This window comes from Vombatus ursinus, unplaced genomic scaffold (assembly GCF_900497805.2).
Source record: "Vombatus ursinus unplaced genomic scaffold, bare-nosed wombat genome assembly UNPS02009062.1, whole genome shotgun sequence".
In the NCBI taxonomy this organism is placed as follows: Eukaryota; Metazoa; Chordata; class Mammalia; order Diprotodontia; family Vombatidae; genus Vombatus; species Vombatus ursinus.
The window spans coordinates 6,817,348-6,844,463 of NW_020948840.1; the positions used below are offsets into that span (position 1 = coordinate 6,817,348).

A 27,116-nucleotide genomic window follows, 5' to 3' on the forward strand; every position below is an offset into this window, starting at 1 on the left:
AGGGAAGAGATAGAACGAAGGGCAGATTAGGGGTATTCAGAATGCATACTCTCTTGGGGTGGGGGGAGGGACAAGATGGAGAGAAAATTTGAAACTCAAAATCTTGTGGAAGTAAATGTTGAAAACTAAAAATAAATTAATTTTTAAAAATAGAAAAAAATAATAAAAATAAAAATAAAAACCTAGACTAAATATTAAAAAAAAAAAGAGGAGTCTGTTTCATTGTGTATTCTCTAGGACCAAGATTAGTAATTAGAATTGCTTAATGCTCTTTTCAACATTTACTACATTTTAGAGTTGTTGTTTTTTTTTAAATATTATAGTTACTGAGAGAGTGTGATACAATAAAGTGCTAGACTTGGAGTCAGGGTTCACTTACCTCACAGAGTTGTTATGAGAATCAAATGACATATGTAAAATGCTTTGCAAACTTTAAAACTCTTTTCTTCCTCTTCCTTTGGGACTACATGTTAGGTGAAACCACATTCATAATAGTAGCCTCCATTTCTGTAGCATTCAGCATTTTACAAAGTACTTTCCATACAGCAACCCTAGGGGATAGGCAATGAAAGTATAATTTCCATTTTTCAAATGAGGAAATTGAGGCTTCTAGGGATGAGAGGATTTTCTCATGATCACATAGCTAATAGTCCTGGTAGAGCTAGAAACCAGATCTGCAGACTCCTGGTACATTGCTTTCCAACTTGAAACCCAGAGTTAAAGTAAAGTAAATAATCTATGCAAATCCATAAATACATATAATTATATGCTCTGTAAATTGGATGAATAAAATGTTGCGCATGTCACTATTTTCACATATTATTTTAAATGTAACTATTAAATGTATATAGAATTGTGATTAATAAAATATGAGTTTTTGTGACAATGTCACTAATTCAAAGTTGCTTTTGAAAAATTTCTTTTCTCAATATATTGCTGTCATGGGAGAAGGGAATCTGACTTTTTCATGCTGAAAAGTAGTTCTAATATTCAAAAGGTTTGTGAATTACTTTTTTAGTTCAATGTTCTTTTTGTTATGCTATCTGTCTTTAAACTTGCCTTTAGGAACTTCAGATCCCTCTGCCTTTTTTTTTTTTTTTAAGTCAATGTCAGTGCTACAGTGCTATGATTTGGATTCTTTAGTGTTGAAAAGCTGTCGGTGAAGTTCATAGTTCCATTGGACAAAGAGCTGAGTATACCTACTTTCCACAATCTGGGAGGCTCCAACAAATTACGCTCCAGGGCACCTACTTGAGTTTTTATCACTTTCATTCTATAATGAAAAAGTTGCCTCTTGTTCTTAGTCCTCTTGTAACGATGATACATCCTTTTCAGATTTCATTCATCTCCATGGCTGTTACATGTGGAAAGATTTAAGTGCTGCTGAACATATTTGAACTATCCAAGGTAAAACAAAGTGATTTCTCTTTTATGATTAAAATTCTGGCTAAAACTTATAAGTGTAAGATAATTATTGGTTTGATCACATGTCCTGGATTGTAAACAGGATTGCCCAAATGGTTTGCCTTAGGACTTAAACTAGAAATGGAAAATTTCTTGGTGGTGTCTTTCTAGACCATTTTTGCTACTAGTTAGGTTTAGATGACAGATGGGGATAGGAGAAAGGGAAGAACTTATTAGTCTGAAATGTATTTTCTGTCCCAACTAATACTGAGTAGAAGTGCTAATATGTGTGTATGTGTATGTATGTGTTTGTATGTGTATATATATATATACACTCTATCTCTATGTACGCTATATACACAATACTTTCAGAAGTATCTTCAGTATTGAACTGCCAAGTGTGACAAGAGGCCATCTGTCTTTAAGCAAAATTGAACTTGTCTTCTTTGTAATACCAGCCTCTGGTTTAGTATTTGGCATTGGATCCATTTTCTGGAGTTGGTGTTTAGTCTGCATCTTAAATGCATGATATTTTGGAGCTATATTGAATATTAAACATTAAACTCGTTCTGTTTTTCAAATTGCAGGCTAAAAGCTTTAAGAAATTGAAACCATGATAAATTTCTGTCAAAAAAATAAAATGGATTCATCAAATGGAAATGAAATTAGCAAGACAGAAGAAAGCCAACTCGAATGTACTAATCCAGATGAAAAAAGAGAAAAAAATCATGTTTATTGTCTTCTTGATATAAGTGACAATCTACTTGAGCAAGAGCAAAATATAAGATCCAAGGAGTTTTTTATTGGCACTGGATGGGAGGAAGCAGTGAGTTCTATTTTAAGTATTAAACTATCACATGACATTTCTCAAAAGTATATCTCTTGAATGTTTGATAATTCTTTCTCAGGTCTTGAAATGTTTTACCATAGCTTTAAAATACATATATTAAACAAAGTTAGAATTACTAGCTATGTGGGAACAATGAGATGCAGTACTTGCTCAGTTTCCACAAAATTGCTTGCAAACAGAAAGTTTTCTCTATAGAGTTACTCCTTTTTCAGAGCATGTACACTGTGTTAATAAGGGGTAGGTAGTTAATCCATGCATCTTGAACCTTCTTCTTTTTTTTTAAGGCAATTGGGGTCAAGTGACTTGCCCAGGGTCACACAGCTAGTAAGTGTCAAGTGTTCGGTCTGAGGCCAGACTTGAAACTCAGGTCCTCCCGACTTCACGGCTGGTGCTCTATCCACTGCGCCACCTAGCTGCCCCGAACCTTCTTTCTTCTGCTTCTCGTTTTGAGGATCACTTCACTGCTTGCTTATATTTCCTCTAGAGAGTAGAGTAGTTAGAGTTCACTGGTATTTTTTCCCATAAGCCTGATTGGCTCCTTTGACAAGGAATGGGAGAGGGATCCTATTTTCTTGTTTCTAAGTTCTCAAACCTTGAGTATTTTAGATTTTGCAAGATGTAGACAGTAGGGTCGATAAGATCTTATGACCATACCTGAATCCAAAGTCTCAGGGGCCTCACAAATAAGTATATATTAAAGGGTTTTTATAACTTTTTTTCCCCAAAAGTAGATTATTATTATCTATTTTAAAACAAAACATACCCCACTAAGATGAACAGTTTTCAAATATCTTTTTTATCATATTCTTTTAAAAGCTCAATTCACAATCTAACAGCATCCAGATTAAAAGAGAAGTTATTTGATATAGTAGTTTCTCACAGTATTTGTGACACAATATCATGTATTTAAAACATGAAACAAAACTTACTACCAGTCAGATGATGTCAATTCAGCTGAATGCATTTCCAATTTATCCTATATAAAAATTATTCATTTTATTACTTTTGGCATTTTATACCAATCACATCTAAAACCTGGTATAGAGTTATCCAATTAAAGAAATAATAATAATAATAATAACCAACATTTATATAGTGCTTACCATATGGCAATCACAGTGTTAAACATCTCACAATCATTTTATCACTTGAACCTCACAATAACCCTGGGAGGTGGTACTATTATTATTTTCCTCTTTACAGATGAGGAAACTGAGGTAAATGGAGATAAGATAACTTGATTAAGATCACATGGCTAATAAATTTCTGAAACCAAAATGTAACTTGGGTTTCCCTGCATTTTTCCAACTTTTTTTTTTTTTGCATTTGATGCCACAATTAATAGAAGAATACATTTCACCATATCATAATTTAGTTATAGGGCCAATCTCAACCAAATCAAATCTGGTGTTACAACCACAAAATCAAAATCTCAATTTTCCAGGGCTGTTAGGCATCTGTGCTTTAAAATTTAAGGCCTATTGTTAACAGCTCATTTTCAAAGATTCTCAGGTAGCACTTTCACATTTCCATAAACTTTTTTTCTTTCAAATAGCACCCAAATAGCTAAATCAGTTCCTTTCATATTCATAACCTAGCCCCAACCTCCTTTTCACTGAGGCTTTTCAGTTTTAACCCAGGATGAGAGACAGGGAGAGATATTAAGTGGCAACCTTGAATTCCTACCCCCTTGCTTTTCAGCTCACGTGATTCTAAAGACTGGAGAATACTCCCCTGGACTGGTCTTTCAGAGGCAAAGCACTATACTACATAGCACTATCTAAATAACTAATCTTCACTCATTGTATTTCTCCTTTGTAATTGAGCACAAAATTTTACACAATCCTGGTTAGTTGCAATACTGTTACATTTTGGGGTTCCTTAGAGGTTATAAATGCATGGTTTTTTCCTAATATATTCTTTGGTGACTTTTGGCCTTTGGGTGACTACTTTACCTAAATAATTGATTCTGTTATATATTCTACTTAAGGCTTCCCAAAAGACATTCTTAGTTCCCAGTCCCCTGTCACCCATCAGCAATGTGAATATTCACATTATCCAGAACAGTGTCTGGGTCCAGGCAATGATGGGAGTGGGGTTGACAGTCTCTCTTTATGGACCCCTCTTATTTAAATTACCCTTTCCTTTTCTTAATTAAATTTTACTCATTGTTAAGTTGCTCCCTGATTTAAATAAGCTTTTCTCTTCTCATGGTCAGGAAGGGTTAACAAGAAGTGGCTGTAAAGTTCCAGATAAATTTTAAGATGCAAACTGCATACCTATTTTTTTTTTCTTCACACTGGGATTACTTTCAAACTAGCTGCCTTTCTTCATTACACTAAAACAATAGCTCTGTCTGTCTTCAGGGAAAAGGTGATTTAAGTGCTTTTTACCTCTGGAACTTTTAACAGAATTTATTTCTTATTTTTCCTTAAAACAAATTCTATAGACTGGTACCTCAAAACTCACGAAGATGTGTTAAGTTTCTGCTAAGTGCCTTATCAGATAGGACAAAGAAAAGAGTGAGTTCCTGGAATTACCCAAAGTCCCAGGAGTTCTCCCCTGCAATCTTAAAATGATTAATCTCCAAACTCCTTATTGATTATTCTCCTTTCTCCTTAATCTACAAGCCTCTAAAATCAACTAAGATGTTTTTAGCAGTTTTCATAATTTGGAATTTTTTATTTATAATGCCACAAATTCCCACAAACCAGGATAAAGTTCTTTGATTGTCTGACTTAATCTCTGTAACCCTATCCAGTCCATAGAGAAAATATCTTTAGCATAATTTGACAGCCCTATCTTAGAGTCTCTACTCTACTCTACTCCTTATAGTCTCCATCCCTACTCTGGTATGGAAAGTTCTGGGCCAGTAAGAATTTCCCTAAGAGCATGTCAGTTTAATAGCATGAGCTTCCCCTGCTTTCATGCCAAAAGAAATTTTATCCAAGGAGATATCTTTCAGTATTTTACTATTATCAGAGCCCAACATTTCCTTCAAAGGAGTATTCTCTTAAGTATTTTACAATGACCAGAGCCCATCGATCCCTTAAAGGGAATATTTCTTCCCCACAAGGGTAAGAGTTAACCTTCCCTAGCAGTGTGGGGGATAAACCTTACCTTAGCTCAGAAAAATGTGAAATTGAGGGGAAGCCAGCTTCTGGGAGCAGTCTTCCTCAAAGAAATCCCACAGAAAAAAGTCTGGAGTGCTCAACTGAGTTTTTCTGAAAGGCTGTCCTGACTCAACCAGACTGACTTTGCCAAAAATCGTGACATTAGAGATTCACAGTTACTTAAACAAATTAACATATGTTCATCAGGTCCTTGGAAACATGCATTAAATACTCACTTATCCAGAATCCAAGCAAACAGAAAATCTCAGTAACCAGACTGTATTCTGCAGTAATTTATGCTTTAGGGCTACAAAACATTTAATGTACATTATCTCATTTGATCTTCACAACTCCCTTCTTGAGATAGCACAAGTATCATTTGCCAGATGAGGAAACTAAAACTCAGCATCTGTGGTTCCATGGTTTCATAGTGGAAACTAATTCTTCTTGCTCTAGTCAGTTAACAAGCATTTATTAAACATTTACTATATGCCAAACAATTGTGTTAAACACTGGGGATACAAGGAAAGGCAAAAAAGTCCCTGCTCTCAAGGAGCTTTCTTTCTAAATGGGGAAGACAATATATAAACGACTACATGGATACAAGATCAATACAGGAAGGTAGGTACAGGAAGATGGAAGGTAGTCTGAAAGGGGAAGGCATTAGTAACTTGGTACCAGGAAAAGCCTTTTGTGATAGGTGAGATTTGAGCAGAGTGTTGAAAGAAGTGAGAAGATAGAGCGTTTTGAGTGTGAGGACAAACAGGGCAAAGGCACAGAGACACCATTGGAGTGTTGTGTTCCAGGGACAGCTTGTAGGCCAATATTGATAGAACATAGGGCAAAGTAAAGTGGTAGAAGACTGAAAAGGTAGGAAGGGCCTAAGATATAAAGAACTTTAAGTATCAAATAGTGGACCTTTGAATTTGTTTCTGGAGATAATAGGGAGCCAATGGAACTAATTGAGCAGCTGTTAGCCCTTTGCTCTAAATTAGAAAAATCTCCTTATCAGCTAAATGGAAGATAGGGTGGCCTGAGGCAGGGAGAGACTTGAGGCTAGGAGATATTAATTAGAAGGCAACAGTTTGACCATTGGTCTCAGGGGCCACTAAAGTGCATAGAAGGATCCTTGCAGGTTGCATACTGATTTTGTACTAAAATATAATCTTCTCTTATTGTATGTCTATTTTATTGAATATTTCCCAATTACATTTTATTCTGGTTCAGGCTACATTCAGAAGTGTTGCAGGCTGTATGTGGCCCATGGGTAGCACTTGTTTGACACCTCTGGTCTACGCAAGAGGTGATGAGAGCCTGAATTAATATCTTGGCCATGTGAATGGAGGAAAGGGAATGTGAATAGCAAATGTTTTGGAGGTAGAAATGACTATTTGGCAACGGATTGATTATATGGAGTCAAAGATGACACTGAAGTTGTGAGCCTGGATGCCTGGGAGGATGAAGGCACTCTTATTTGTAAGAGGAAAGCTGGGAAGAGGGTAAAGTTTTGGGAAAAAGATAAGCTCCATTTTGGACATAATCAGTTTGAGGTTTCTGTAGAACATATGGTTCAAGATGTTCAAAAGACAGTTGATGTAAGACCATAGCTCAGGAGACTAGGGCTGGATATCTAGATGTGGGAGTCATCTGTATAGAGATGGTAATTGAACTCATTGGAAGCTGATAATGAAGCAAAATAATACAAAGGGAGAAGAAAAATAGGGCCCACGGCAGAATTTTCAGTTTTCTTTTTAATGTCACGTATCCTGCTCTAAGTTTACAATGATGGCTAATTTCATAATGACTCTTGAAAGGGTCTGAAGTGCCAGCATAATTTGTCAAAGAAAGAAAAAAAATTACCTTTTACTATTAAATATATTACATTATATTTTGATTCTTTAAAAATTGGTAATTTATATATGACAGACCCTACTTAATCAAAATATTAATTTATTTAATATTAATATTCTGCTTGAAATCTGGATCTTTTCCTATGGAGTCAGGCTGTTGAATTTGAAAATTTGAGATCATTCAATCAAACATTTATTAAGCAACTACTGTGTTCCAGGCACAGTTCTAGGCACTGGGAATACAAATTAAAAAAAAAAATCCTTGTTCTCAAGGAGCTTACATTCTGTTACATTTACAATCAAATATTAGTAAATCCACTTCCTAGAAAATTTCTAGTAAGATTAATAATAATAGTAAATAGTTAGCATTGATATAACATGTATTAAGTGCCAGGCATTAGCACTTTACATTTGAATCTTACGACAATCCTGGGATGTAAATTCTATTATTATTCTCATTTTACACATAAGGAAACTGAGGCAGATAGAGGTTAAGTAAATTGCCAACATCACACAGCTAGTAGATTTGAGCTCGGGTCATTCTTACTCCAGGCCCAACACTATCCACTGTGCCACCTAACTAGCCCTGTAGATTGGTAAACAGGATTGAGGGTAAATAGAGTTCCTGACTGTGTTTTAGAAGGATAGTAAGAAAAAGTTCAGTTCACCATTAATTAAACTAATGAGGAAAATTTACCTTAAACAGAAGCTTAGATGAACCTTTGAACTCTTTAGATCAAAAGATGTGATAAAACTGAATCAGTCCAACAACTTACTTATCTGTATAGCTTTCCCTGATTTTTCTTCCCCACTGTGGGAAATCATGAAATGATCTTTCTGATCTGAGACTGCTCTTAGCGCTTGGATTTTTTTTTTCATTTCTGATTTATATTTTGTATTATTGTAATATTGTTATTAGTTTCCCTATTCTATTCTCGCCTTATGGATTTTAAGCTCCACTGGGGCAGAGACAATGTCTTATTTCAATTTGATGTCTCTCCCATCACCAGTGCAGGGTTTTGCACAAAGTAAAATGCTCCATAGTAGTTTGATTGGAAATAAAGAAAAACTTTAGCAATATTATAGCAAACTTAGAGTCCCGACAGTGAAAAAGGGATAGATAATCCTTTTCCTGTTTCCAACCCTTACGCATTTGTTTCTTCAATGGTAGAACAGTGGAGAGGAAAAGAGATGATGGCTCTTAGGACTCTGACTATATTTCTTTTAGGATACAGTTCTTTCCTTAGACCAACCAGAACCAGTCCTCCTAGAGGACAAGAACTTACCCTATTCCCCCAGGTTCCTGATAAGCATACTCTTTGTAGGTCATATTAATATGTTGTTAATTTTGGAGGCAGTATGCTATATTGAAGAGAGCAATGGATTTGGAATCAGAAGGCCTGGGTTCAAATCCTAGCCCTGCTAATTAATACTTTTATACATAGTCAAACCCCTTCTTCAGCCTGGGCCTAGTTTCTTTCTCTTTTTCTCTGTTTCTCTCTTTCTCTCTCTTTTTCTTTCTCTCTTTCTCTTTCTTTCTCTTTCTTTCATTGGGACTTTATATTTCATTTTCAACTTAAATACAAAATAAAAGAAAAAAGAAACTTAAAAACTAAAACTAAAATTATATAAAATAAGGAAAGAAAAAAAAGCATTACCATGTGCACAGTGGAACATAAGAGAGGATTCAAAATGTACAGCAATAAATTTCCATTTCAAGAAAGTCCATGTAATAAATACTGCGCTTTGTGTTGAGAGTTGTCTATCTTTTCTTTGCTTCCTTGTAGGTTTTCTTTTGTTCTCTGCTGTGTACGTTTTACTTTGTTCTTTTTTCCCTCCTTCCCCCTCCCCAAGGCTGCAATTAAGTGAGGATATATTTTCATGCGCACGCACACACACACACACAGATATACATACATTCATACATATATATACACACACAAAAATATACATATATACCATACATACATACACTTATACATATATTTAGATATCTATAATTATACTCATATATAGACATATACATTCATATGCATCTATGTAAGATCATGCTATACTTATTTGTCCTCAGTTTCTCTGAGGGTGGATAACCTCTTCCTTCATATGTCCAAGTCTTTCTATATTTTTCCAAATCCACCAACTCATTATTTCCAACACACAGCAATATTCTGACCTTATACTGTCTAGTTGTTTTAAATAGTTCAAAACAGCGTTAATGAATATGCCTGACACATAGTGTAGTTTCCCTATTTTTCTCTTGATTAGATTTTATCCTTAACTTTGTCCGAGATCATGACTACCATCCCAGCTCATTTTCCACTAACAAATTCTACTCCTGATCTTTATTTTGTTTGAGCATATCTCTTATTTCCTGTCCCTCCTGACTCCTCTACTTTACTTCTACCTGCTACCTTGCCCTATTACTTAACCTACCTCACCTTCAAGGATCCCTCCTTTTATCCTCCCATTCCCATTAATCTAAACACGCTTCTGTACCCCCTTTAACCTATTTCCTCATCCTTCCCTCTAAAGATCCCTCCCTTATCCTCTCCCCCCTCCCTAGCCTTTTAGTGTTTTATTTCTTTCTGAATTTAGAAGACTTTTATACTCTTCTAGATATATATGTATTGTTCCCTTTTGAACCCATTCCTGATGAAAGTAGGTTTCCAGAACTACCAGCCCTTCTCTCCCATCTAATTCCTGTGCGTTGTTTCTTCTTCTCACACCTCTTTTGTATAAGATAGTTACTCTTCTTAGCTATTCCTAAACAGTTTTACTTTTAAAAATCATATCATACTCAGGTCTACCCTATCCAATTACTAATAAAAATCTTAGACATGCATTTTACAATTCCTCACAAAAAAAGGTAAACAGTCTGTCCTTATTTAGTCCCTTGTAATTAGTCTTTGGTATGTACTATATATTTCTCTTGGCTCTTGTATGTCAAATCTTTTATTAAGTTCATTTTTTTTTTAAACAAAATCCTGAAGTCTGACAATTCATTAAATGTCTATTTTTTTTTCATTCTGGATTATGCTTAGCTTTTCTGGGTGTGATATTTTTGGCCTGAACCCCAATCCTTTTGCTCTTTGATATATAGTGTTTCAAGACTTGAGATCTTTTAGTGTCACTGCTGCTAGGTCCTGTGTGATTCTAATTGTGGCACTGCCATATTTAAATTGTTTTATTCTTGTTGCTCATAATATTTCCTCCTTAAGCTGAGGGTTTCAGAATTTGACTATGATTTTACTGTGGGTTTTCCTTGTAGAATCTCTTTCAGGTGGTGATCAGTGGATTTTTTCTATTTCTACCTTCCTTTCTTGTTCTAATGCTTCAGGACAATTTTCTTTAATTATTTTTTGTATTATTGTATCAAGATTCTTTTTTTACCATAACTTTCTGGTAGTATGATTATTCTTATGTTTTCTCTTCTTGATCTGTTTTCCAGATCAGTTGTTTTTCTTATGTTTCAAATTATCTTCTATTTTTTCATTCTTTATATTTTGTTTTATTATTTCTTGGTCTCATGACTTTGCTGGCTTCCCCTTGCCGAAAATTCTGATTTTCAAGGAGTCATTTTCTTCCATAAGATTCTGGGTCTCCTTTTCTAATTGGTTGACTTTCTTTTCATAATTTTGTTTTTCTTGGATCATTTTTTTTAAGTTTTTCCTTAATCTCTCCTATTTGATTTTTAAAGTCTTTTTTAAGTTCTTCTATGAATTCTTTTTGAGCAGGTGACTATTTGATATTACTCTTTGGGGGTAGAAGAGGGTTTCTTTGCTTCAGTATCCTCCTCTGAAGATGAACCCCAGTCTTCTTTATGCCCATAGTAACTTTATATGGTTGAATTCTTTCTCCTTTGCCTGTTCATTTTTTTAAAATTTGTAGCAGCTTATTTTTTGTAATCACCTCTAGCCCTGGAGTATGAGAGATGGTTCCTCTGTCCTCAGATCCCTCAATTCTCCCCTCTGGCCTGGAACTGAAACCAAGACCTCTAGCTTCCAGTAAATACCCAAAGCCATTGGTGTCCCTGCTTCACTGTTTCTGCACTCACCAGATATGTGCTGGTTCCTTCTTGCCCAGGACAGCTTCTTGGTGGCACAGCTGGGTCTGGCATTCCTTATCAGCAGAGGTTCTCTCAATCTTCCCTGGCTCAGACACCCAACACACCTCACTGTGGGAGGTGGGGAGGGAGAGTTCCTGTGGCCAGGGCCAAGGTAACCTCCCAACCCAGCTAACCTCAGGGCTTGCTGCTTATTGTTCAATCGAAGGGACCAGACCTTGCCTTAGGATTTTTCTTCAGATCTTCTCCTGTTGTCCCAGCAGGACCATTGTTCTGCCCCCTATTCTTATTTTTATTTTTTTCTTTTTACCACTCTATGTTCGCCCTGAGGTGCTATTTTATCTCATTTGTGTGGGAAATCAGGAGAGCCTGGAATTTTCTGACCTATTCCACCATCTTCCCAGAATCCTCTCCAGGCCTAGTTTCTTATCTATAAAATGAGCCAGTGGGAGTGTTTAAGATCACTTCCAGTCAAAAATACTTTTATTTTTATTAGCTTATAGGATCATAGATGAGACCTTGCTTCCAACTGCATCATTTTATAATTTTTTTTTTTACAAATAATTTTACAAATGAGGAAACAGAGACTCAAAGAAATTAAGTGACTTGCCTAAGGTCACACAGTTATAAAGTATCTCAGGCCGGATTTGAACACAGGTCTTCTTGACCCCAAGTCCAGTACTTTATGCACCATTCTATTCTGCCTCTAAGACAAGTCTTTTAACACATGTAGCACTTCTTTCTTTTGAAAATTCCAAAGAATAAGAATTTCTTCCCCAGAAATTTATTCATCTCTCTCTCTCTCTCTTTCTCCCCCCCATATGTGTATATATGTATATATATGTGTGTGTATATATTTACATATGTATGATCTGCTATATAAAATGCTATGTTCTAGAGATACAGAAATGGTGGAAAAGAACATAGTATCTGCCCTCAGGAACACTGAAATATAGTAGGAAGTGAGATATGTACATAAATAACTATAACATGGAGCATAAAATGATTGAGTGCCAAGAGAAATCACACAGAGTAGCCTGAAAAATTCAGAGGGAAGAAATAATTTCTAGCAAGGGAATCGGGGAAGATATCATGAAGGATTTGGCATCTGATGTGAGCAGTGAAGGAAAGGAAAATTATGTCTGTAGGTAAAGAAGTGGGAAATCCCTCAGGCATGAAGGGACATTGCATACAAAACCATAGAGGTGGGAGAGGGCAGGACCAGAAGAGGGCAAAGTAAGTAGACCAGTTTGTTGAAAGTTCAGATTGTGCAGAGGGGAATTTTATGAAATAAAAGTAGAAACATTGGTTAGGACAAGACTGTGGAAATCCTTAAAAGCAACATAAGGAGCTGGTATTCCCTTTGGTTAACAATAGGGAACAATTAAGGTTGGTGTTTTTGTTTTTTCTTAGCAGGAGTTATGTCAGTTCTGTGAATTAGGAAGATTACTTTGGCAGCTCTGTGAAGGATGGATTAGAGAAAAAAGTAAGGAAACCAATTAAAAGACTATTAAAATAGTCAAGACAAGAGAAAATGAAGGCCTTTAAATAGAGAAGGAATGTGAGACATGTTTTGGACCTGGCACTAAGGAAGATATTGGTAACCTTGGAGAGAGCAGTTTGATTGGTGGTGTCTCAAGCCAGATTGCAGTTGAGAAAGTGGATAGTTAGGTGATAAAAAAAACATTGCCATGGGAGTGTCTTCTTAAATTATTAACATAATATTGTAAAATAATAAAATTTTAGAACTTAAAGACTTATCTAGTCCAACCCCCTAATTTTACAGAGGAGTATGTCAGAGAAGTGAAATGAGGACACAGTGTTTTCGGGATAAAGTCAGGCAATAAGCCAGGTTTTCTGACTTTAAGTATAGTGTTGTTTTTTTTTTCTGTTCCACCCTATTAATAATTTATGAGACACCAATAATTTTATATCCTATAACTGTGTTAGTAACCAACTGTTCTGGATAAATGGTAGATTACTGTGGTAGATAATTGAGTAATAAAGGAAATCTAAAATTTCGAAATTCTAAATAGAGTTCATTTGTACAAAGTCACTTCTTTAAAAGTCAACTTCAAGGTCAATTTAAAAATGAATAATCTTTGTTTAGATGGAAAGTAATACAGGTTCTTAACTTTTAAGCATATGAAGACGATGCTAACATCGTAGCTCATCAGTAATTCAGATACTGATAGTAAAAAGCCCTCTTTGAAAGAATTGTGCTAGAATGAGAGGAAAGACACTGTGATGGCTACTTTTAACAAGTTAATGAAGTACAAGAATGGATGAAATATGTTCTGCACGATCTTTGATTAGTTTGATAAAAAGGTTCACTCATGTTGCCCAGGCAGCTTGATGATTTTTTGAACTTTTGAATGAAAGCATTGACCAAAATAGCATCATAAGTGAAAAGAATTCACCTTGTTTGTTACCCACGACCTTTGGAATCCATGGAGATAGGAAGATGAAGGGGAAGTGGGTGGGGAGATTTAAGGAATTCTTTAGAAATACTTTAGTACTTCATTGGATCTGTTGTCTAAGTGATGTGGGTGCTCCCTCCACCAATGGAAATCAGAATTCATCCATGGCTTCTCATCCTGTGAAATTCTTATTCATACCCTTTCACAATTCTTTATAGGTTATTCACCTAACATACTGGAGGTCTTCTAGACCTTTTTAACATTTGTTGTATACTAGTGCAGCAGCTAAGCCCTCCATTATCCCTTTCTCTTGCTACATGACTTACTTCCTCTTTTAATCATACATTTCCTATAACATATTTTTCTCTACTGCTTAAATCTATATGTTGCAGCCTGCCATGTGTCTCTTTTATCCTTTGGCTTTCCTAAAGTTTTGATTTTTGGAGATTCTAGCATTCTATTATTTCTAGCCACATAGTATTGCCAAGAAAAATGTAGGTATTTTTAAAAATGAGTGTTTGTGTCAGGATATTCTCTAGGAAGAGTATAAAAAGCATTTAGCTTTGTGAGAAGCCTAATACAGTCTTTTCCATGCCGCTCCAAACCATGCCACTTGTACTATGGGCCTTCTCTGCTCCCACCAGAACTTAGGACTTCCCACCCTGGGATCCTGGATTCTGATAGGTGGGGTTTTACTTTATTGCCTAGAATTAAGCCTTTCTAGCCATCACTTCCTAGCCATCTCCAAACTATACCATTGCATGCATAAAATCTACTCCCCTTTCCAACTTTTAACTCCTCTGTGTGTATTGTCTTCCTCTGTTAGAATGTAAGCTCCTTGAGGACAGGGACAGTCTTGCTTATACATCTGTATCTGCATGCTTAGCGCAGTGCTTGGGCACATAGTAGGTGCTTAATAAATTCTTCTTCATTCATTCATTCATTTGACCAAGCAACAACAAAAAGCAGTTACCCATTTTGAAAAGGAAGTGGTTTGAACAGAAGATGAAAAGAGGAAAAAGAAAGGGGAGGCAAGTGACATTGGAACTGACTCAGTTTGGGAGTGAGGGCAAAATGTTTTGAAGAATACGCATTTAATTTACGCATAGATGAAGAATCTGGATTTTACTGTGTGAAACAAAGTAGTTCATAGCACAAGTAAATTAGAGAGTTGGAAGGATATTAGACATCATTTAGTCCAGCACCTACTCAAAGTGTGAATGACTTGTACAACATTCCTAATAAGATCGTCCATACTTCACATGAGGACCTCCAGAGGTAGGGAACTCATTATGGGTAATCATGAGTTATTATCCTCTGTGATTTGACCATTCAGTTTTTGGACTTTCCTAATTAAACTTTTTCCATATATTTAGCTGAAATATTTTCCCCTGTAACTTTAACCCACTGGTCCTAGTTCACCCCTCTAGGGTCAAGCAGAATAAATCTAATCACTCTTCCAAATGATAATCCTTCATGTATTAGAAGACAGCCATTTTTCCCCCCCTCTAAATCTTTTCTTCAGGCCAAACATCCCCTTTATCTTTAATTGATCCTCATATGGCTCTGAGGCCAGACATCCCAATATCTTTAACCAATTCAGTTGGTTACTTAATTCAAGACATATGTACAAATGGTCAGTTCTTTATTTTAACTCCTCAGAAGATCTACAGTTTCATTGTCATGGACATTCTCTTCATTGACAGAGATCACAGTAATTTTATAAGTTGCTGTGGCTAAAAAAATTCATCATTAATATAAATGAAGTGATCTAAGTGTCACTCCCCAAATGGAGAAGGAACTTAATTTGAAATGTCTTTCTCTAAAGAGGTAAAATATTTGAAACAAATTTCACAGGTAAAAGTAATTATAGCTTATATTCATATCTTTAGGATTTACAAAGTGCCTTCCTCATAACCCTGTGAGGTATTATTGTTTTAGTTTTAAAATTTGTATTGATTTGTTTCATTTTTATATTACTTTCATTTCCTAGTATATCCTTCCTCCTCTCTCTTGAGAGAGAGACCTTGGTTCCATCTCTTATAACAAAGAATGAAAACGAGAGCGAAAAAGGAGTTCAGCAAAACCAACCAACACATAAATCAAACACATTATGTGCAGTGCTCCATACCTGTAGTCTCCCACCTCTGCAAAGAAGGGAGGATGGTGCGTAGCACAAGTATTATTTACACCATTTTATAGACTGGGAAATTGAATGCCAGAGAGGCAAAGGTACTTGTCCAGGTTCACACAGATTAAAAAAGTAGCCCAGTCAGTATTCAAATTCAGGTCCTCTGACTCCACAGTATTCTTTCTATTATACTATGCTGCCTCTTCATTCAGCTACAGACAAGTCTGAAGAACTGTGAGCCACTATCATAACAGTGCTGAAGAATAAAGATGCCAAAATATAAAAGATGAACCTGAATGAAACAGGAATAAAGAATGTATATAAAGTCATTTCATAGTAAATAATAGGATGTGTAGCTGTGAATCATCCTGTTTAAAAAAATTTTTGGCCCATATAAGGTCATAACCTTTGATGACTTTTTCCAAATCTTCAAAGAAGAAATAGTTCTTATATAAATGTTTCTGAAAAAATTAGATGTTACTCATTTCGTTTTGGTTTTTTTTTTTAAGGCAATTGGGGTTAAGTGACTTGCCCAGGGTCACACAGCTAGTAAGTGTCAAGTGTTTGGTCTGAGGTTGGATTTGAACTCAGGTCCTCCTGACTTCAGGGCCAGTGCCCTATCCACTGTGCCACCTAGCTGCCCCTGTTCATTCCTTTTTATGAAGCACATAAATAGAGGTGCTGCCTAAATCTGATAGAAGACAATACTTAAAAAAAAAAAAGGAAATTTGAAGCTTACTTATTAATACAGATGAAATTTGAGAGAGGGGATAGATTTGTGATTTAATTGGTGTAGGAAGCACCTGGTAAGAAAACTCCTACCATTATAGACTGACCAGTCTTCTACTACTTAGTCTTAGAGAATTGTCTGAGATATTGAGAGGTTAAATAATTTACTCAGGGTCACACAGTCAGTATGGATAAGAGGTGGGCTAGGTCATTCTGACTTGGAGACTTCTATGCACTATCTCATATTGCAAAAATATTAAAATACAAGCTAGCACTGCACATTGAAAACATAATTCATCATGACCAAGTAGGATTTGTACCAAGAATGCAATGGTTGTTCAGTTTGTTAAGTAAATAATATATGATAACCAGAAAAAATCACCTAACCATATCAGTAGATATAGAAACACCTTTGGCAAACTACAACATTTATTCATGATAAAAAAAAAAACTAAAAAGGATAGAGAGAGTTTTTTTTCTCAACTTAATAAAAAGTGTTTTATTTGAAATCCAGAGCCAACAAAAACTATAACGCTCTACTTATAGCATTTTTATATGTCACAGTATTAGAAATGCCAGCAATTGCAGTAGGACAAGAAAAATATGTTTTAGGAACAAACAAATGAAGAGATTTAAATATTATTAGAAATGACATTATTGTTATTCAAAAAATCCTTCAATCTCAACCAAAGAATGAGTTCAGACAATGAATTCAACAAGGATACAAGATACCAGATAAACCTATTTTTATACTATAAATAAAGACCAAGAAAACTCCTACAAGTTCAGTTCTGTTGAAATTTTATTAAAAGCCTTATTTATGACAATAATAAAAAAACATTAAATATCTCTCAATATACCTAAGCACATGTGTGACTTTTATGAAGATTATATTATCTATAACAGTACCCTCATTTATAAAACTATATTGACAGAGATAAAGGAAAGACTAAATAAATGGAGGAAAATCCATCATTTGCAGATGAGTCAGTTTAATATAATAAAAATGACAATTCCTATATTAATTTTTAAATGTAATGTCAGTGTTAATCATAATACCAATGGATTTCTTCATAGACCTGGATATAGTTATTATGAAATTTTAATGGAAAACAAATGAGCAAGAAAGGCAAATATAAATTTGGGGAAGAATAGGAGGAAAATGCTGAAGAAGGTGGTCATGCCCACTTCAATCTGAAAACATTAAAAAAACTACATAGTACTGACCAAAATTTAGATAAATAATTAGAAATACCATAAACAAAAATGCCAGAAAAGAAGTGCCATAAATAAAACCAAATGTGTAGAGTAGTGTTGACAAACCTATCAAAAATTTAAATTGTAGAAATAATTCATTATTTAATAACTTTGGGAAAACTATAGATAGTAATATAATCAAAAAAAATTTAGATCTTTATATCATGTGCCATTATAAATTTCATCTTGATCAGACTTAACCCTAAAAAAGAATTGAGAAAACTAGGAAACTATGTTTTATTTTAAATTTAATCTATTAAACAAAGAGAAAAAAAATGTTTGTATGGTTTAGAATATATAAAAATAAATTTCACAACCAAAAACAATATAATCAGAATAAAAAGAAAAACAACAACTTGGAGAAAATATTATAGCAAAAATGACATAAAAGTTTAACATTACAATTTTTAAGGAATTATATAAATATTTGGGGCAACAGCCAGTTTTTATTTAATAAATAGTCACAGAATGTGAACGGAGGTTATAAACATATTATAAATCAAATATCTGTAGATTTATAATGTGGATACTCCCTCTTCCTACACAGATTATAAATCCCCTTAAACTTAGCGATGGTCTTCAAGAGTTACTGTAGCCAAAACATTTTATCATCCTATACTAACTGGGTGATGAGGCTTTCCAAACTTGGCAAAGCTTGTTCTTAAAAGACACATATTTTACAAATAAGCACTTGAAAAAGATGTTCAATCTTATTATCAGAGAAGGGCAAATTAAAACCATTTTGAACTATGATTTCATAGTTCTGTGAACTATGTACTATATACTACATATATATTATATATATATATACATATAAACTCTATGCTACAAAACAGTACTAATGGGCTTGTAGAAGGAATGTTTTATTCATTGCTGATAGGATTGCATGTTGCTGTCATTTTTTTGTTAAGAAATCTAGCAGTACACCACTATTGAAACCATGCACTAGGAAAATTGTCATAAAGAAAATGTTATGTTAAAATATTTATGGCAACATTATTTGTAATTGTAGACAACTCAAAATAACATACCTCATAATGAATAAGGAATAAACTGTGGTATTGCAACATAATGAAATAACAGTGTAATAACAATGAGAAATGAGAACTATGAAGAAATTTGGAATGACATGAAATAATATGAAGCAAAACTGCAGAATTAGAACATCATATCTAATGGCTGCAACTGTATGAAATATCTCCAGAAATACAGAGAATAATTGGCAAAGAGAAGGGAAGGAGCATAGTGGTAGTACTGAGTAAACTATTATGGATGTTTTGTTTGTTGAAATCCATTTAAAAATGTAAATAATCATAAATGTATGTTTGGCTCTTTGTTAAAATTTTATACAGTAAATTACTTCAATATTACTGTCATACAGTTGGGATAGCTAATAGGTAATAATAGCTAATCTAGTGCTTTAGGATTTTTAAAGCACTTTACATATTTTATCTCCTTTAATTGTTATGAGAAAAGTCTCTTGCTACCCTTAAAACTGTGTATAAATGTGAATAATAATTATTATTATTATTTGTTACTTCAGGATGCATTATTTCCATTTTCAGCCATTTTCTGCCATATTAGGCTGCATTTACAAGAGTTGCTGTGAACAAAACAAAATTCATCCTCTTATAGCCATAAGCCTCTTCACACTTAGCTAGTTTTCAGATGACAGATAGTTAACTTGTGCTCAAGGCCTTTCTAGTTTTGTAAGACCTGTTAGAGCTTCCAGGGCACGAGGAAGAATCAGAACACATTACTAGAGGCTTAATAAATTACTTAATACTTTGTTACTTCAGGGATCTCTTTTATTGATACTTCTTCCACCAGCACAGCCTTCTTTGTTTTAGCAGAAAATCTTTATGAAAGTCTGTAGATTACGGGTGAAATTTTGTGACTTTGTAGTCAAACTGGTGATATGCTCCAAATTTATACAGGCTGGATCCCAGGTGAAAGGTATAATAGAGTATTGCTGGGCCGGTGCTTGCATTGTTTCTAGCTTGATAGAATCTTTCAGATCTGTGTTCCATTTGCATAACCTTCAGGAGCCCAGGGTCACCTCCAATGCCCTAATGAAGCACTAAAATAGGACTTCATTGGAGGAATGTATTACATCCATACCATAATGAAGCATTGAAATAAGACATTAGTAGAGGGAACTCCCAGTGAGGAGACTTCTTCCACTACCATAGATCAGTGCCTGCTCTGCTCTTTACTTGCCTGGGACAATGAGAGTTTTACGTGACTTACTAAGGGACGCATGGCCAGTATATGTCAAAGGTAAAACTTGAACCCAGGTATTCCTGATTCTTAGGCCAATTCACAGCATCACCATCAAAATGAAAACTTAGAGTACAGACTGAAACCAATTTTTTGGGCGGGGAGGAGAAAACTTACTCCTTTTCTTTTTTCCTTTTTTTTAAAAATAAAATTTTGTGGATAGCTTTTATTTTTATATGACCTGAAATTCCCCCTGTATCCCTCTTCTTCCCTCTCCCAGAGAGCCATCTTACTTCTTGCTCCTTTTTGCCAACAACATCTTGATCAAAGTCCTGAACAAACTATTGTACATTCCCAGAATCATACCATGCAGAAGTAGATGCAATCTGAGCAATGTGTCAAATCTTCTGGCTGTGTCAGAATGATTCTCCAGGCTTGTTTTTAATTGAAAGGAAATCTGCTTTGCCCTGGGCCTCTTTAGTCTTGGCGTTCACCATTGTTTGCACATACTTCTTACCTTGAACGAAAGTTCTGTTATTATTTTTTATTTACATGAAGAGTTACAGAATGAATAGAATATATCCTTTGTTTTATTTTTCCAGAAGTGACTTTAGGCAAGCCATTTTCCTCTGAGATTTCTGGTTCTTAGTTCCTCATTTATAAAATGAAGATCTTTACAACACTTAACATTCTGCAACTTTTTAAAGGATTATAGGCTGTTTTGTTGAGTTACAGCATTGCTAAAAACGGCTAAAAATTAATTCCTGAGGGGAAAATAAAACAAACTATGTCCCAACGTGTGCTAGAGAAACCTCATTTATGGCCAGTGGTTTTCATCTGTAACATGAAAGTGATCACCAGATTTTGCTGCTGGACAACACATTGTCCAGTTATGACAGACCACGAGACATCATAGTGGAGTGGAAAGAGTGCTGGATTGGAGGCAGAAACCCTGGATTTGAATCCTGGCTCTGCCAGGGTAAGTCACTTAGCCTCTTTGGCCTCAGTTTTCTCATCTGTAAATGAAGAGGGCTTGGAGGTGATGGTTCTCAAGTTCCCTTGTCACTTGACTAAAAATGAAACCAAGACTACTAGTAATCTTTTTAGAAGCACATCATAGCCATGGACTGGTGACAAAGAGCAGCAGACAAGTCAACCTCACATAGAATAATATGAAAAAAGTTGGTAGAGATTTAGTGTGGCTATGAGCAAAGGAGGCCCAGCTAATAGCAGCAACTACAGGCTGATACCCTAGAGCAGGTTTTATATATATACTTCCTGGCCTCATCAATAGCATTCACCCACCATGATCTTCAGAGGCAAACCACTGATTGTACAGTATGAAGAATGTCTGAGTAACACTGCTGTTGCCATCCAAATTATGTTTTCATTAGCATTTTGTGAGAAAATCTGAATAACAGCCATGTGTGTTAAACCCTTTTGAATTATTGCCCACAAGAATGGTTTTCACCTCCATTGTACAGGCATAAATAAAGTTATAGGTTGAGTTGGTAAAGTGTTCAGTGTAAAGCTACTGTACTAAGACTGAAGTATTTTTTAATCCATCGTTTGGCAGACTGGTAAAAATGGATAAATTCTTGTTCAAGATTCTCTTCTCCAATAAGCTAAACATTTCCATTTTTTCGCATCCATATTTATTTTTCTGTATTAATTAGTCCACAACATTACTTGTTGATTTTGGCCCATAGACTGTGATAGCAGTGGCTTTAGTTGGGGAGGTGATGATGGTTTGGTGATGAGAGAATTTCTTAGTACAGTATTTTCCTCAGCAGTCTTCGTGTGCTTTTTTCTCTCCACATAAAGCTCTGAGTGTAATATTTACAAGAGACCTCTCAGGTTTAACTTAGATGAGGTTATGGTAGCCCTTGAATAGGAAATGCAATCACAAAGGATATGCCCATTTGAAACCTTTAGTCAACTAGGGTACTGGCCCAGAAATTAAACCCAAAGTGTGTCCTGATTTTGGTTTGTGCTGTGCTGAACTTTGGCCATAGTCTGTGAACTCCTTTTAAAGTAATCCTGGAACAAACCTACAAACGCAAGATTCCAAGCAGTTGAGTTCAAACAGAACTTCATTTATTCGGTTCAATTAAATGAATTCAACAAAGATTCATTAAATATCTACTAAATTATAAAGCCCTCTACTAGGTATAAGATTTTGAATCATTTAAGGATTCAGTAGATTTGTGAAAAGAAAGAACTAATTATACTGGTATTATAAAAGCAAAATCGATTCTGTTTGATTTAGAGAAAATGGCAGGTAGGTTCCAGAAAAAAAATCTACTTTAAATTACATATCATACAATGTCCCTGGAATTAAAGTCATAGGATAAGAGGAAAAGACCTCAGGTTGTCATCTGGGACAGTCTCCTGACTTAATGCAGATGGTTGATTAAATCATCTGGCATAGATGGTTGTCTATTTTTCTTAAAGATCTCTGGAAGTGAGACCCAGTTACTACTCTCTGTAGTCTATTTAAATAATGTATCATTCTGGTGTCCAAAAAGTTTTGTTTTCTAATATCCAAACAAAATTTTACTGTCTTAATTTAAAACTCCACAAAAATTCTCTTATGCCTTATTATGACAAGATTATGGCAGTGGAATCCAAGCTCTGGCAGGTAGAAAGGCCTTGAGGAGGGGCCCAGCAAGGGACTGTATTTCTGTTGTCTGAGGACCATTACCGATAAATTTTGGGAGGCTCATCACCAGATGGTTGGCTACAGGGGTTGAATTTTTCTGCCACACCATTGCATTATGACCAAGTTACAGATAGCTTGTGATTTGTGTTGGTTAAGGGAGCTTTCATATCAATGAGGTCACAGATCTTTGGATAAGTTTTTTTTTTTTGTTTTGCTTCATCCCTCTGATTATAAAAAAATTGCAAAATTATTACATTGATTTTATTAATCTTTAATAGTTTGGGGTATTTATATAAGGTAATTTTTATTTTGCATGTTAGAAAAGGGATCTTAAAACTTGTTTGCTTATCAAAATGATGAGCTTTAAAGGAATTTTTATTTGGCATTCAGTAAATGGTTATTAGGAACCTATTGTGCAAAGCACTTCTAGGCACTAGGAAAGATACAAAGTTTAAATATAATACAAGCTCTGCCCACATCAGTCTTACAGTCTAGCAGGGAAATAAAAGCATAGGTAACTATACTTTATTATATAATTATTACATGATAAATACATTGGAGAGGAAAAACAAAGTGCCTTGCATTATCCAAGAGGAAGGTTTTTACTGATTTAGTGATCCACAAAGACTTTCTGGAGGGATTTGAGTCTGGTTTTAAAGGATTTGTAGGAACTCAGCAGGTAGAGGTGGGGGAAGGAGGGCATTCCAAGTAGAGGGAATGCTGTAAAGAAAAGTATGGCTATGGAGATCTCAGTACATGTTCGTGGGTCAGGTAGTAATTCAACTTGATTGCAGTGTAGAGTAAATGTAGAGAATGATATAAATCCGGAAAGGTACTGGAGGTGTGATTGTGGAGACCTTGGATCTCAGGTGAAGGAGCTAGAACTGAGCATACAGTAAAGAACCACAGAAGATTTTTGAGTTACGGAGTTTCGTGGCCTGATCTAGACTTAAGAATGCTTATTTTGGCTAGGTTAGGGGGAGGTTCAAATCATAAAGGGCATTTACGAAGTGCATATTATTAACAGTTGATTAGAAAATGAGATTGACCTATTATGAAAGTTAAACATATTGAAGTTTAGCTATCTAAATGATTGTGCTGATATGTTAACTTATAGTATATTTCTGTCTAATGTATGTCCATGGTAATTGAAATTTCAGATGACACTAACACTTTATATACACCTTGTATACTAGAAAAGCAATGTGGTTTAGTGGTAAAAACCACTTGCTTCAGAGTCAGAGAACCTGGATTTGAGTCCTGACTGCTATGTAGCAGTTCTTGTCCTTAGGCAAGTACTTCTCTGGACTGGTTTCCTCCTCTTTAAAATTAGGGATTGGACTCAAATAATCTCTAAGATGCCTTCTATCTGTAAATTCTATGAGATAGAAAGTCATTTATTCAGCATTGTGTCAGCTTCCTACCTATTTGCTTATTCTCCTCTGCAAAGTTAAATTGAAATCTCTGAGTAAAAAACTGAGATGGCACTTCCATTTCAGGGTGGTGCTTTTTGGAACAGTGACAGAAAGTTTTCAAAATCTAAAGAAGCAACTTTAAACTTTTTTTGGAGTTGAAACACCTTAACATGCTACTTGGAATAAATATATTTTAAGCACTTAGTTGAATTAAAATCAAGTTTGGGAGCTATTATGTCGAAGTTCTACAATACTTTAAGATAACTAGAGAAACCTTGCATTGTTTCTAAACCAAAGTTGAGAAATAATTCAGAGCATCAGTAATCAGTGTTCTATGAGGCCATGATAGAGGTTCTCTAAAAATATTTCTGATTCTGTGATTTTTCCTCTAAAATATTATATATTTGTGTATCAGAAATATGTACATATTTAATACCTATTATGTAGAGGAATTTTTAAGGTAGATTTATCTTTGACAGTCTTTCATCTTCCTATCTATACCACATTCTCACTACCTAGTGTTCCCTTTCCCATGACCCTGGTACACTCAGGCTTCCCAAAGGCCTCCACTGCAGCTTTCCACTCAGGTCTTTCCTGCTCTTCAAAGTTTTGCATACTCCAAAATTACTTGCCTACCCCTGACCTCCCTCATCAAAAGTCCTAATACCTTCAGTGCAGCTGGTCATAGCACTGTGTTAAGAAGGAAACAATCTCATTCAAGCTATGTGTATCTTATAAAGTGTGAATGGATGATGGCTCAACCTTTCCAGTGTATTTGCATTTTTAAAAGAGGATGCTTGTTAAAACAAGGACTCTTTCAATGGTAAAATTTCAGTCAGTGTAGCAGAATGAAATGAAAATTTCAGGTAGCTATTGGTGGAATATAGGTAACAGTGGCTAACACAGATAGGGCAGCCCAACCTGGAAGTCTGGGAGCTCCTCTAAATTGTTTTTAATTTTCACAGATTCTCCCCTTCTTCCTCTTCTGAAATAACTTATTTTCTGAAAGCTCCAAATTGTTTTCTCCCCAAAGAATTCTTATGGAAGTAGCAGCTAGCATAGGGGTGGCTGGGCTATTTGTAAGTCAAGGACCACCTGCCTATATATAGTCTTTTACTGTCCCTTCAGGTCCACTCTGTAAATTAACATCCTGTTTTGCTTTCAGGTACAAGGCTGGGGTATGGCTTCTCCAACTGCCTGCATTTGGGCAAGAAAGAAATGCAAAAAACCAAGAGTAGGAGAATGTGTCAGCAGCTGCTTGCTATGTTTAAATATGTTACAAGTCACTGACAAAAACATGGTGCCTGAACCTAAGCCTTTTGCTGAGCCAGTCAAGCCCGACGTGAAACTGCAAGCCAGTGCACCAGTCCCTGTGATGACAGCAAAGGAAGAGGCCAGTCCCCTAAGCCAAGATGTAGCCAACAGCACAGAAAGTCTGTCCAAGGAAATCAGCAAAATCTGCTTTCCAACCCCTAATCAGGGGGAATGGAAGAGTCTGCAAGTAAAGGAGTTTGTTTGGTACCCAGAGAAGTGGTTTTCACCAGACAGTTTCAAGGATGTCAAAAGGCCAGAAAATGTTGGTGTCCACTCAGACAAAGATAGCACTGCTTTGGAGTCTCTGACTTCCAAGTCTCTTTTAGTTCTGCCTCCCCTCAAAGCATCTTCCAAAAATAACCTGGATGTCATTGTAAAGAAGAGTAAAGGCATTTTCACTCATTTGGAAGAGAAACTGCCCAGTTCAGATAAAGCTGAGAACGTTACCTGTATTTATGGGAACAAGACTTTTGATCACAAAGGAGAAAAGAGAATTGTTGAAACAATAAGGGGTTCTGTGGACAAGCATCTTAAATTAAATGATGCACCTTCCCTTTCTCCACGGATTACAAGGACTTTATTTCCTGAGCATGAGCGATGCTGTTTACACTGGTCTTTTCTGCCGGAGAAAGATTTGGCATCCGACCCTAATTCAGTTAATTCCAAAAAGTTTAGCCATCTCACTACGTTGCAGCTTATGGAAAAACAGGGAATGCAGAATGGTAAAGTCAAAATCAGAAATGAGTTAAGACCTCCTGGTAATATCAGAAAGCGAAATTTCCTTGAGGCCAAGAGAGAAAGCCGGTCTAAAACTGTGGAGGCCAAGGTTTTTTCAGGTCCTATGTTGCCTTGTCTAACTGTGAACAGAGTTGTAATTCCTGTGTTGCCTCATAGACTCCTATAATGTTTTCATATTATAATCTCCTGGAAACAAACGCTTTTTGAAATTCTCTTTTTTTCCCACCCTCTAGAGCCTAAGGAAACTGAAGGTCTACTGTTTGTGTTTTATTCTTGTGCTTAGAAACAATGTGCATTTGCTACCTTCTGGAAATACTGCTTAGGTATATGCAAATTGTAAACTGATAATTACAGGTTGGGAATTCTTCTGACTGCCCGTGGCATGCCTAGTGGGAGTGAAATGAATAATATTTCAGGGTGAATCCAAAGGAGTGTCTGTTTTTACTAGTGTTGTCTCAGATTGTCTTTGCAGGGCCATTTCCCTATGTTTACCAGTGACATCATCTGATCTCACTGGAAGAGTTTAGACTAAACCGAGTTTTCTCTGCATAGAGATCTCCTTCATTAGCTAAATCTGAAACTCCCTACTTCTGTTTTCTTCTGTGATGAATTAGAAGAGAGAGTTAAGTTTAAAGAAGAAACTGGAATGCTTACTTCCTCTACAAAAAAAAAAAATGACCTTTGTGATGGTTAGGAGTGGGTGGGAAGGGAGTACATGCAAATGACTGGCAAATAGAGTCAGTATATTCTAAATGGGAATATGTGTATTAACTTATAGCTCAGTTTTCATCTTCATCCATGTGTACTATTTTGTTATTTTCACCACTCCTGCAATTTGGAAGTTCAGTATATTTTGGTTAGAGACCATTTTTCCTCATGTTGTAAGAGGCAGAAAAAAAAAAATGGAGGCTGCTATAATTGTAAATTAAGTTTATTGCCTTGCTTTTGAG

The 27,116-nt window shown here is 35.5% G+C and overlaps 1 protein-coding gene across 1 annotated transcript; it reads left to right on the plus strand.

Annotated features, from left to right (window-relative positions):
- Nucleotides 1–1,333: 1,333 nt before the first annotated feature.
- CUNH16orf46 (chromosome unknown C16orf46 homolog) lies at nucleotides 1,334–26,846 on the plus strand. The gene is made up of 3 exons (XM_027850544.1): nucleotides 1,334–1,407; nucleotides 1,992–2,230; nucleotides 25,280–26,846. The coding sequence occupies exons 2-3, from the start codon at nucleotides 2,018–2,020 to the stop codon at nucleotides 26,330–26,332; spliced, it is 1,266 nt and encodes a 421-aa protein (XP_027706345.1). The 5' UTR covers nucleotides 1,334–1,407; nucleotides 1,992–2,017; the 3' UTR covers nucleotides 26,333–26,846.
- Nucleotides 26,847–27,116: the final 270 nt, after the last annotated feature.